Raw genomic sequence first — 14168 nt, forward strand, 5'->3', positions numbered from 1 at the left:
TCAGGGAGAGATATAAGAGTATATGTTTATATGAAAGACTTTCTTATCTCTAATTTTCGATAAAAAATCATCTAAAATTTTTCGCATTTACTTAAAATCACTCTCTATATAGGAATGATTTTATTTAAGTGAAATTTAACTTCCGAATCAACTTTCGAGCTTAAAGTGATTCGCAACTTTTCATTTCGCTGAATCAAAAGTCTCTTCAGGGATAGCCCTGGCATTTCTATCGGTAGTAAGTCATTGCCCTCGGCTCGTCCGTTCTCGAGTTCCCACGCCCGCGTGTGCGTGATCGTCACCTGTTCGCGAAAACAGGTGTCCATTCAAGCGAGAGACGTGATCGTTTCCTCCAGCCGTTTCCCTCCTCGCTTTTCTCCGCTTTGAGGGGTGAAAAAAAAACTCTCATCGCCGCTTCGCGACGACGTAAACGTTCTCTTTATTCTCGACTAATAGGCTTTTCGGAAAATGCTTCGTCGTTCCTAGATCAATACATCTAGCTCTTTCAGTATCAGAAACTATATGGATAGTATTCACAGTCGTGGACGATCTTTAGTCGTTATAGCGACCTGAAAATTTTTAAAAGCCTCCTTCCTTTTGCATCTGGCTTTTTGAAGATAAAAAACTAAATGAAAATTGAAACTGCTTTGATGTTTTCAAAACAGAGAGTTTTGGAAAAACGATAAATTTTATATCAAAAATATTTAATGTTTTATAAAAAAAATATGATTTTATAAAATAATTTTGTAAAAGTGTTGAATAAAATAATTTTTCAACAATATGAAAATTTTATGAATATTGTTAGGAAAGTAATTTGTAGTTGAAGAAATTAATGAGATATTCTAATCAATGCACAAATTGCGATTTCAGATAGTGACACTATTCTACCGATGCTACTTTACCGAGGAGACACTCCAGACGTCCTTACTTCGAGTACTTCTTAGCGTGAACAGTGAGTACATCAAATATGAATTATTTCGCATCTTATCGTGATGAAAAATCAATCCCCCCTTCGCGCCAGATCGCCTTGCGTCATCGTGAAAATTATTACAATTAAAGAATTTTTTTTTTTTTTAATTTAAAAAAGAGAATTTTCACACCTTCGTACATTTCATAAATTATTAGACGCGATTGAGAAAGACATTGCTTGACATTACAAGAAACGCAAAGTCGGTTAAAGGGTCAACTGGCCGCAAGCCCGACTTGGAAACAGTCTCGCGAGCCGCAGCCTCGAAATGACCGTGATTTGGCCGAAGGAAAAATCGAGTTCGTTCAGGTTGTTCGGTAAAATCGCGTAACGGGAGCGGATGGGAGCCGATTCAGCCGTGAAATTCTTCACGCACGGAAGGGCTGCGGGACTTTTTAAACTAAGCGGGGGGGGATTTGCATGGGAAAGGAGCAGGTTGAACGACTACTATCGCAACTCGCAACGGCGTTCGCCACGATAATAAATGCACCTGTAGTTTAGCTGCACGCGCGATGCGATCGAGCGTTTCGATTTCCAGCGAAGAACTTCGGCGTATATCGCAAATTTACGAGGATTAGGGGGTGTAATATATATGTACGTACATATATTCACTCTCTTTTTAGAAACGATGAAAAGTAAAATAGATGCATCTTAATTCGAAAATTATTAAAAGATAGTAACTAGGAAGCAATTATTTATTTCTTTTTATTTATTTTATATTATATAATATTTATTATATAATTAATAAAAATTGAATTAATTAAAAATTTTTATTAATAAATAATATAAAATTAGTATTATATTTATATATTCTTTATATATTTGTATTATAGTTTATTATTTTATTTATATTATATTATATTTATTATATTTTATATATATATATTTATATATTATTAATATATTTATATAAGTAATATTTTAAAAGCTTTTTTAAAATATAGAAATATATAATTTTGAGACAGTATAAATGACACTTCTTGATAAATTTTAATTGTAAATTTTTGTTACTAGCGATCTTATCTTTAGTAAAATATTTTCTCTTTTTCCAAATGATTGAAAACTTTTTCTGTCATGTTCTTATTTAGTTTTTGAATATTTTGAGAGAGATACGAAGATACTATCGGATAAAAATTAAATTTTTGCGTGTGATTTATCGGTACGTAGTTAATACTTGATGAAAATAAATTTGATAAATAAATAAATAAATAAATATAATAAATAAATAAATAAATATAATAAATAAATAAATAAATATAATAAATAAATAAATATAAAAAAACAAAATACATAAAATAAAAAAATAATATATACAATATATATAATATATACTTAATTAAATTTTTAAAGAGAGACATTATGTAACAGGGAATCTTATCGTTAAACATGCATTCAGTGAAAAACATGGACAAAGTACTTTTCCCAGAGAAAGCAATTATAAGAGCTCTCAAAAATGATCCATTAATCGACACGATTACCCGTCGGCAATCCCCATGGCAATTCCCAATTTACCGCTTTTTTTGCGCAATCGATCCACTTTCGCGCGCCTCCTGCATAGCCGTAAAAACTTGCAACCTGCTGCCCTCGATGTAACATTAACGACCGCCTCGCTCGTACATTGGAATGGAAAATCACTATTTCAAAAGGTTAGAAATTAGAATTCGCATTTAGAAGAAGGAAGGTTAGGTAGAGTGTCTCCCTGAAAAAAAAATCCTAAAAAATCTAGAATTCTTAGGGATTTTGTTTTTAATAATCAGAAAATTCTCAAGGAATTTTAGTCAAACTCAGAGTATTTTTTCAAAAATTCTCTCTTTGATTTTGTTCTTATATTACAAGCATCGGCGATCTGATTGGCCAATAAATGTGAATTATATATTTCAAATTTATTATAAATATATATCTTTCTGTCTTTGATTATATATTCATTGTCATAGCAAAAAATACTGAATACACATCTTCCATTGTAAGTCTTACAATTAATGATAGAAAATAAAAATACTATGCAAATGAAAAAAGTCGTTATCTTACAAAAGTCATTCAATTTTTTTCAGTACATTTTTAAATTTAATATTTAAAATTTAAGTGATATATTTTTCTTTTGTATAAGTGAACAGCATTAAAAAAAAAACGCATACAAAAAACTTATTTTAAAAGCTTCATCCAAAAATTCTCTTTTACTTGGAATTTTGAACAAATTACTTGAAAAATCAGGGAAATTCTCAGGGAATTTTTTTACAAGCTTCGGATGAGCACCCTGGCTAGGGCAAATGGGAGAACGGTAGAGCCAATGCATAGTGAAAGATGCATGGCGCCTCGGGAGGACGATACGAGAACTCCGAATTGATATACGCGCGGCGGTGGCTGGAGCCACGACGAACGGCATGAAGCGTCTAGAACGGAAGCGAACGGCTAGAACGGAGTTGGAGTAGAGTAGGTATAGCTATAGTCGGCCGTGTCTGCCTGTAACCTTTGCCTCGCTTTTGCGTCGTGCTCAGTTGCAGCTCGGCGTTCTACTCTGGCGAACCTCTTCTTCCGCGTCGGACAAGTTTTACTCGCGCGACCAAAGTGACACGATATTCATAATCGTAACATTATTAAAAGTCACTTGTGAGACGTTACATATCGCGGGATATGGTAATCTTGATGATTCTCCGTTAGATATAAAGACGACGCGCCCTCTGTCGTCGGGGATAGTTAACGCGGCAGAATAATTTTGCGACTCGTATGCCAATTGGTCGAAGTTTGAATGGTTCGTTAAATGCGATTGCAAGTGTTCGATTCGGTTTGAATGCGCAGACGCCGATGTGAGTGAGAAGCTCGTAGTCACGAGCTTGCGTTGTACGCGTGCTAATGATTCGACGCGTGAAATTGCGCGTGAGAAACACGCGTGACCAGCACCTCGTCTGAGAGTGAACTGAAATCGAGCTTGAGAGAGCTGAGAGAGAGATAATCGTCTCGTGAAACTCTCACATTGTTGAAAAATTTGTCTTAGAATGTCCCAAACAGTCCGCACATTTTTGTGTTAATTTAACATGATAGGGATATGTTAAATGGTGACACTAATACTAAAAATTAATGTTTTATTATAAAATAAATGCAAATTTCATAGCAATGTGAAATAAATTTTATGTAAAATCAACATATTTTTAATGACACAATTAATTTACCTAATTTAGATTAGATTAATTAAAAACAAATATTGACGATCTGTAGTTAATCTCACTTTTAATATTTATAGAATAAAATCAACATTTTTGTCTACAAATTTTGACACAAATTCTGTCACTAATAACGAAATATATCCATTGAGTATAATTAATAATATGTCCACATTGTGTTATTGTTTTAATAATTTAACATTTGAATTAACAATAGTAACGTGCTAAATTAACACATGAATGTGTTAAATATTTAACACAAGAAATTTTAACCAACATATTTTTTTTAACAAGAAAACACAAATTTTCCAACAGTGCAAGTGTCAGATAAACATCGCGTTGATGTCCGGGTGATATGTCGCGATACTTTTCGAAAATTTTTTTTTTTTCCATAAAAGATGGTTTTTTGTAAGAAAAAAAAAACAGCAAGCTTTTTTTCTCAATTTTTTTTTCCCAAATATTTAATGACTTTATATTTTGATTATTACAAATTGATTTTTCATTATTTTTAAGCATGTATGTGACATATATCGAAATACTAATAAAAACATTAAAATTTCATAGATTGTTCTACTATCTCTTCTGAATATTTGTGCAAAAACTAAGCACAATTCTCTTAATATGGTTTGGAAGTTATTTAAATTTAAAATTACTATTGATTCTTATGGAAAATCGCCTATTGTAGCACTTATTGACAAAGAAAAAATATTACCAATAAAATAAAAATTTTCACATATATTAAGGAAATTCTAATAAATATTTGTGCAAAACTTGATTTAGATTCACTAATTCGTTTAAAAGTTATTTATTAAAAATTGTAGAAAAATATTATCTGTCTCTTTTTCTCTTTCTGCAAATTACTCGTTTTTCATTGTTTTTTGCAGTTGATTTCAAAGGATATTCACGATCAAAAGTTTTTGCCATAAATTAGAAAAAATATTAATTACAACTATTTTCTTTTACGAATACGTCAAAATCCATATTATTTTGTGATACTTTAATCTTTTTCACAACTCGAATTTATTTTTTTAATTTTTTAATTTTTCAAACAGTATAAACGTAAGAAACATGTTTTCTTTTTAATTTTGACAATTTTTTGCTACTAGTACATCCAGAACATCCTTAACTTTTTAGATAGATTTGAATTAACTATTATTATTTTAAATGTAGCTCGCATTCCAATTAGCTATATAGTTATGTAATTATTCATAATTAATAAAAATTTTTGTTATGCATCTAATTGAAAATTATTTGAATCTATCGAGTTTTGATGTAATTCGCAGTCTCATTAATCCATTAAAATTACTTTTGAAAGAAAATAAATTAAAAATATAGTAACTTTATTTTTTTTATTATATTAATATAAAATATTTAAAAATATTTAATATTTTTAATATTTATATATTATATATAATATGTAATAAATAATTTATAATATATAATAAAAATAAAATAAAAATACAAATATAATAATAAAAATATTTTAAAAATAAAAAAATAAATTTTTTTTCAATGAATAAAAAAACCGTTTTTTTCAACTGTTTTTTTTTTCTATTAGAAAAAAAGGTATTTTTTTTTTATATATCTCTTCACCTTGAAGGATATTATTTTCGATCAACATTTTTGCTTTCAAAGTTTCCTTGCATTATTTTTGCACGTTTTTCTTTAGTCAAGAAAACTCGAAATTTTTTCTCCATTTATCAGAGATTTAATGTTGACATCATTTGCATAATACGTTTTTGATAATCATGTAATTTACCTGCGTTCTCTTTAATTCTCTTCCATTCATACTCCCTACTGTCCTTCAACATTAAACTTAATAAACTTCGCGATTACAATGACGTATCTTCATCACTACATTCTTTATATGGCGACTTTTTACGTTTACGAGCTCTGCGTTGCTGTTGTAAATGCCCGGCTTCATCCGGTTCGATGTTCTCTTCAACATTTTTACATCCGATATCGCGAGCGGGCTTTGTTGTCAAAGACGCGGCGGCGCCTAAAGATAGGAGCACGACGTCGGGTCTATGTCAGTCAGTGACTATGTAAACGCATTTAAAGCGGATCGTTTCGTTCGCGTGCGCTCTCGTTTCGATTGATCACGAGTTGTTTGTGTAACGTCGTATCCACGAGCGGATCTGATACAGTTACTCGCTGCCCATGATGATGATGATGATGATGATGATGACGATGATGACGACGCTCTTCCGGAAAAGACTCTCGCGATCAAGGATATGCCGGTTTGACAGGAGACGGTTGACTTATCGCGCTAATAATAGCGCAGACTACAGCCGCCGCGACAAGCGTGACTTCGTAAAATCCTTCGACCAGATATCGAATCACGTTGGCTTAATCCTTTTAATACTACGGGAACAATGCTCGCTATTGTTCGCCCCTCTCGTTGTTGTACGCTCAGTGGAATCCGAGTGTCTCGATTTGATATTATATACATGGTGTTTACTCTCTGGAAAAATATGGAAAATCTGGAATTTTTAGGGATTTTTGTTTGTACCTGGAGAAATTAGGGAATTCATGGAATTTTATTGGGACTCGGGGAATATTTTTTTTTTTTATTTTATGTTGTAAGCAGCAGAAAATTCGCCAATAAGACAAGTTGTGAATTATAAGTTTAAAATATATTTTAAATATATATCTATCTTTGTTTTACTTATATTTAATGTCTTAACAAAATATTGAATGTGCAATACATATATTTTTTACTTTAATTTTTAATTATAAAAAATGAAAAAGATTATACAAGGTCAAAAATTTTTATCTTAACGAAAATTATTGTTTTTTTTTTTTTTTAGTATATTTCTAACACATGAAATTTAAGTGGCTTTGTGTTTTTTTGGTGTGTATGTAAAGCATTAAAATGCGTGTACAATAAAAAACTTTTTTTTAATTGAACCAGAGTTACCTGGAATTTTGAGCAAAAATACCTGGGAGATCAGAGAATTTCCAGGAATTCTTTTTTTTTACAATGTTTTTTTTTTAAACACCCTGTATATAGTTCGATGATTAAATTTCTCATAACAGTATTTTTTTCTGATATATCAAATTACTAAGGTGTGAAAATTGAATTGCGGATAATGCTGAAAATTTTCCCTTTTGTATTTTTTTTCATTTCAAAGAATTTTTGAATATTAATTTGGTTAGTGAAATAATTCTTTTTTTTAAATATATGTATATTGTTCAAAATAATTACATAATTATTCTATTTTCTTCAAAAATCGATTACAACCACAGATATTTAACGTTTTGAGAATTTTTAGAAATATTCGAGACTTGATATGAAATAGATACATTTCTATACAGGGTGTTCCAAAAGGAAAAGTCAATATTCTGAGAGATAATTTTCGATATCGGTCATTTTAAGCAAAAATGTTCATAAACGAGCGTCTTATCCCGAAAAAAAAAATAAATAAAAATATGTTGAATAAACTTCAAACAATAAATTAGAAACAGTGTATAATATCTCTCTCTTATCAGTAATTTTGCAATTGTACATTCAAACAACTTTATCACGGAAACCGTTTGAAATAGGTCATATGAACATTTACCTGAGCATCTTTGTTTAAAATGACTGATATCATCACCTCCTAGATTATTGACCTTTCTTTCTGGACACTCTATATATAAATACAATACTGTAACTTTTTTCAATCGCTGACATTTGATTCGAAGCACTATCCAAATCTCTCTCCCAGTGTTGTTTCCAGTAGCATATTATTAACTATCTCATTGCATCTCTCTCACAGAGCATTAATCAACCGGTTGGCCGTCATGCTCTTATTACCGCGAACGGTATACTTTTTCTATCCGCCTGCGACGACCCTCGATTGATCTCTTTTGTGTCGCTTCGTATTTTTCTCACCGTCGTCGTGCCGCGCGCGGTTAATGACTTCCCAGCCTCCTCCCCGGTTATAACGTAACTGAATTTCCGTATCCGTGTGTTTGCCTTGGCGCGTCCAGGTGAAGGAAAAAGGGACGATGCTGTCGTACATGCTGCCGACGGAGGACAAGCCACCGCCCGCGAGCAGCCAGCAGAACAATTATCGCGCGACCGGCAAGCTGCAGAAGAGCACCACTGCCGTGTTGAGCACCACGTCGCCCAGGAAGTGCGCGGACGCGACTAGAACGATGATCGTCTCCACTAGGATCGAGGATTCGTCCTCCTGCGATCCTATCGTCCGCCACGGTTCCCCTCATCCCACCTCTCGACCGATCGAGAGCCCGAAGCACAACGGCACCGCCACCGCCACCAACATCACCGCCAACACCACCGCGAGGAAGTCGACCCTCCACAACGCCAACCGAGTCACCAAGGACGACAGCCTCTACAGCATCGACAGCGACGCCAGCACCGCCGGCAGCGAGCGCAAGAACAAGATCCTGAACGGTGCGAAGCACGCCAGTTTGAAAAGGTAAGTCGATTTTTATTAAGAATAGGACACCGTGTTGGAAAATTTGAGTTAAATTTATTATATAGGGTGTACAAACGTTAAAAATGATTTATTTTTGAGATTTGAGAAAAAGTTGTTTCAAGTAAAAGCTGTAGGATCTTAAGTGACGTATTAAGTAGCAATAGTGTGAGTTTAAATAGCATTGTTGAGGTCAGGTAAAATCATTTTCGGATAATACTAATATACTACTGGCGGTACTTTTACCTTTCAAGTCTCATAACTCGGAAAATACTCAATGGAAAGGAACTTTATTATAGTGTTTTGAAAAGGTCTCAAGAGGGGCTATAAAGATAAGTAATAAAAATAAGGGTTTTATTTAAAAAATTCAAAGTGACCTTGCCCTGACCTTGACGACACCACCCAAGATGACGTTGATAAAATTAGTAAACAGATCTTTTTAAACCTTATAACTTTTATTTGAAACATTTTTTTTTATAAAACTTATATTCTTCGAGACATTCCGAGGTGCCGACTTTTTTTTATACACCCTGTATATATATTATATGTCCCAAACGATAAATTTTTCCCACATAAATTTTTGTTACGATTTTTATTTTTTATTATAATTTTTACGTCACATTGAATTCCGATTTAAATCTAATCTCCTCGTAACCGAGACATTGTTCTCGTTTCTTACTGAAGTATTCGAGAAAATATTAAGATTATACTGCGCGCTCTCTCTCGGGGCAGATTCTCGATGAATATGCGCCCCGGCTTGATTCCACCGACGAAAACCCACAATTATCCGCCTCGCGAATGCAAGCGCACGAGCTCGTCGGGTTACACATGGCGCGTAAGCGCCTCTTATTTACGAGAACAAGAAGAAAAGAGAAATAGAGAGAGAGAGAGAGAGAGAGAGAGAGATCGTCGCTACGTATCGGTTTTACAAGCTGACTTTCGCAAGCCGTACAAGACTTTTACGACATTTGTACGTGGGATAGGTCAGGGTCAGCCTCGCCGAGACTTCGACGGGGCGTCGTAATGCACCGAGTGATGTTTTGCTCGAACGACGTCCCGGGATTGTCTCTCGAATGCACTTAATAATCCTGACAAGAGACATGGAATAGCACAAAGTGACCGAGTGCAAAACTAGCGTGAAGTAAGAGGAGACTTGGTCTTTGTCGAGTCCGAGCAGTGTTTTAACTTTGATCTCTTGACAGCTCGTAGACGTGACATTTGGGGAACAAATAATAATTATAATAATAATTATATATATATATATATATATATATATATATATATAAAAAACTTGAAGTTGTAATTATAATTATAATTATAATTTGAGGAAGCGCGTTTAAAAAGAAATCACAATTTTGTCAAACTGTCATGTGCAAAAATTTCTTGATGCATTGATAAAAGTAGATTTCGTAATCTGCAGGCTTTAAAAGCCTGTGACGATAAACGTCATGATGCTAATTACTCAGCTGCGCGTATATATTTGTTTAGCGCATTTAAAAATATCGCGAATTTATTAGTTTCATGGTCGCGTTTATAATTACCGTGTTTCCGATAATTTTATGATACCAGCCATTCTCGTACACTGTTCTATGCATATATGTATATGTGAGAGAAATTACAAAATTGTGTTCTCAGTATCTCTCGGGGGTAATAAAATGAAAGAAAAAAATTCTGAATATTTTTTGACCTCTGAATAAATCGCAGGGCAAAACATATCTTTAAGTTATCTAAAGATTGTAGTATCGAAAATGATACAATGTAGCGAAAATATCTTTTTAATGCGCTTTCGAAAAAGAGCTTTTATTTATGTCAATTTCGTAATAATACTGGGCAACGACGTTCGTATCATTCTAAAAAGGAACTGTATGACCTAATCCGTTGCCAAAACGCTGTTGCGTACTTAGAAAACACCGTTGCGCATTTAGCGTCTATTTTTGCAAGTGTATCAGTATATGAATGTGCGCATGTGCATCCAGATTTTTCTCGCTTAATTTTTCCAGACATAGCACATATTTGATTTTTAAGAGATAATTCTAAAATTTATTTTTAAAATTTATTAAAAATCAATATTTCCAAAATTTATTTAAAATCAATTCTTTTTAATGCGTTTTAATTTATTTTAACTATTTTTAATATAAATTTAAATGTGTGATATTTAAATTAAGTTATATAAAATATAATAAAATTTTATTCTGTTTTCTCTTTCTAATTTATAAAATTCTATTTTTTTTTTAATTTGAAATTAATTACGTTGAGGCAGTTAATATTAAAAATTGTATTTTAAGTCGCAAGAGAAAAGCAAAAATTGTCGTTTTCATTATGAGAGATGAATTTGCGAAAATTAATTTTCCATACTTTAATAAATGCACACATCATTGAGATAATCTCGTTTATTTCTTGACTTATTATTTCGTTGACATTGCGATTCTTGTTACGTATATAGTAAATATTAGCAATTCTATGGAAAGGTTAAATAACAGTCATTAATGCGCGCGTGTCAAAGCGCAAAGAGATTGAAATGAAAGTGTTTTCTATAGCAAACGAGAACCGTGGGATTCCGTAATCGATTCCAGCAAAAGCCAGACTATATCCCTCGCTAATCGACTGACCGCGGCTCACTGCGTTCGATACTTTACAAGCTGTGAGAGTAAAATTATCATAGTCCCGCGTAGCAATTCTTCTGAGATCGAGTAAAAATAGACATTCTAAAGAATTTTTTTCTTTGCATATAATACAGGAAAATCCCATTATTGCTCCATTTTTGAATTCTTCATTTGATCTTGAAGTGCCATCATCAAGAAAGATACGATTGATTTGAAGTAAATGTGTTTCTGAGAATTTAAAATTTATTATTAGTTTTATTCTTTAATAAATTATTTCAAGCGTACTTTACACTTTTCGACTATTTATATTATATTATATATTTAATGTTAAATTAAAAATTAGATCGTCTAAGAAATGCGTTGCAAGAGAAAAGAAGGTTGGGATGCATTGCCTTAGATGATTAGAAATTGATGCGTACCCTAGAGGAAGTGAAGTAGAAAATAAGAGGTGTCTTTACGATAAAAGGGACGATACTTCCGTTCTTACGGCCTTCATGGATCAGAGCGAATTCGGAGGTCAGATCGATGGGAGACTGCCAGCCGGGCGACCTCGACCCCGACCCACCTCAATTCTCCATCGAGTCCAGGTATAACGCCGGACCTTCTCTTCCAGTCTCAGAAAGATTACAATAACATAATAATAATGCCAATATTTCGTCTGCATGATACTTGCTGAAAATTTTTGAGTAATTTTAATTTCAATCGGGTTAAAGAAAATTATTTTTTTTTATTTTAATGAAATTTTTGTTAATTGGATAATTATTTCCATATTAATTTTATTTTTTTTTTCCATCAAGAAAGTTGACATTATCAAGTAGAAAGATTCTGAAACGAAATAAAACCGTAAAAGAATATAAAAAAATATTATCATAATGCTCGTGAGAAATTTTGTATATTATTTTATATGTTTTCTTAAATATTAATTTAAGATTAATAAAAAGATTTTATATTGCATTATTAATTTAAAATATTTTGATAAAATACTTGTGCCATTGCTAAAAATTTGGTTTACAAATTAAAATAAAATAGCATTTTATGTACTTATTCGTGTATATTTTCAAAAATTATTGGTCTTATATTGCATTTTTTTTTACTACTTTGTATACAATAGTTTATTGCATATATCGATTTATTCTAAACGCAGAAGATGCGTAATGAAACTCCAGAGATCTATACATATTGTAAGCTCTGTCGTTTCAATACCCATGTGACTTTGACATAATCTAGTTGAGGGACACGGCCACACGTGGCAGCACCTTACTGCAACTCGTTTTAGCGCAGACTAGAACCAGCATTCGCGACAGTGTATTGTATGCAGTTGACAATATATTTGTCAAATTTTTATTTGTAAATTTCTCGCGATACAAAACGTTTTCAACATGATTATTGTTCTCGATGACAGAGAAAAATAAATTGTCTAGATGTAGATACATACACTGTAAAAAATTTTCATAAATTCAGACACATTTTTGTCTGTGATCTGGTTATCTGAAAGAAATTTTATACAATCTGTCTTAATCATCAGAGTCATTTTTCGGAAAATTTAGAAGAATATGAATTGAAGAGTGAATATCTGAAAAATCAGAAGTTTTTGTTAATTTATCTTTACAATGTATTTAAGAATGTATATGTTACATGTCAAAATATTGACAAAAATATGAAAATTTTATAGACTGTTCTATTATTTCTTCTGAGCATCTGTGCAAAACCTGAGCACATTTCTCAAAACAATTTGGAAATTATTTAAGTTTAAAGTTAGTATGGATTTTTATGGAAAATTGCATATTATTGTAGCTTATTGACAAATTTGACAAGGACAAAACAACGCAATAAAAATTTTTATATATATTAAGAAAATTCTAATAAATATTTGTGCAAAATTTGATTTAGAGCCACTAGTCATTAAATGTTATTTATTAAGAATTATAGAAAAATATTATTTCTCTCTCTCTCTCTCTCTTACTGCTTTTTTTTTTTTTTCTTGATTTAAGGTGATATTCAGAATCCAAAGTTTTTTGTCATAAATTAGGATTATTAAGGATTATTAAGGAAATATTAATTACCATTTTTCTTTACAAACCATATTATTTTGTGATATTTTAATTTTTTTTTATAAATCAAATTAATTTATTTGATTTTTCAAATAATATAATTGTAAAAACATGTTTTTTTCTTTAAATTTTGGCAGTTTTTTGTTATTATTGTACAGCGAAAACATTCTTAAGGAGAACAAAAACCTAATATTCCCGCAAACGTTGCATTCGATGTACAAATAAAAAAAAAGAAGAAAGCCAATTATCACTTATGCTGTCTTCGGAGCGATAAATCGAGCGGCACAATTTATCGATCTCTCGCGACGTGGTGACTTAATTGATTCCTCGGCGCACGCAGCGAACCGCGTCGAAAATTTATCCGGCTGCGGGATTAACTCTGTTGCAGAGATGAATAATAAGCCGGGTAAAACCGGTTTAGCGCAGCGCCGCTGATCCGCTTAATGCTTTTCTATCTTATTAGTGCAAATGCTTGAAGTGAATGGCGCATCAACGTTATTCGATATCCCCTCGCGAAATATCGATACGATTCGATGCCTGAACTCGGCGTCCCAATTAATGGGCAAATAATGAACTTAATATAAATAATGAACTTTAATATAAATAAAGATGAAATACAACTCACGCATGACCGCAGTGTCTATTCTACGAGGTTGTCGGTAATTTCTTGAAGAATCGCTTCCGGGACGAATGATAAATAAGTATTGTGTGTGTGTGTGTGTGTATGTGTGACATAGATCGATCTCGATCAAGCTCGATCGTAATCCGATCGGGATTTTGATTTTGATATCGCTTCCGCGGTCACTGGTTGCGGTCGCACGATGGAAAACTGAGGTTTACTATAAGCATTTTTCCAAGCCATATATCCAGACGTCGTCTGACCTGTTTCGGTCGCGTTCCGACTACAGGATGCCCGAGATAAATCAAGATACTATTCAGCTATAATTATATATTTTTTTTTTAAATTT

The 14168-nt window shown here is 32.4% G+C and overlaps 1 protein-coding gene across 2 annotated transcripts in view; it reads left to right on the forward strand.

Moving 5' to 3' along the window:
* Positions 1-14168, forward strand: part of LOC126849894 (uncharacterized) — a 93050-nt gene that overhangs the window by 34093 nt on the left and 44789 nt on the right. For both annotated transcript variants that reach the window (XM_050592259.1, XM_050592260.1), the window contains exons 2-3: positions 868-949; positions 8098-8549. In XM_050592259.1, the coding sequence (XP_050448216.1) occupies positions 8116-8549 (434 nt within the window). In that variant the 5' untranslated portion in view covers positions 868-949; positions 8098-8115. The remainder of the gene's footprint in view (positions 1-867; positions 950-8097; positions 8550-14168) is intronic.

This window comes from Cataglyphis hispanica, chromosome 5, assembly GCF_021464435.1.
Source record: "Cataglyphis hispanica isolate Lineage 1 chromosome 5, ULB_Chis1_1.0, whole genome shotgun sequence".
Taxonomy (NCBI): Eukaryota; Metazoa; Arthropoda; class Insecta; order Hymenoptera; family Formicidae; genus Cataglyphis; species Cataglyphis hispanica.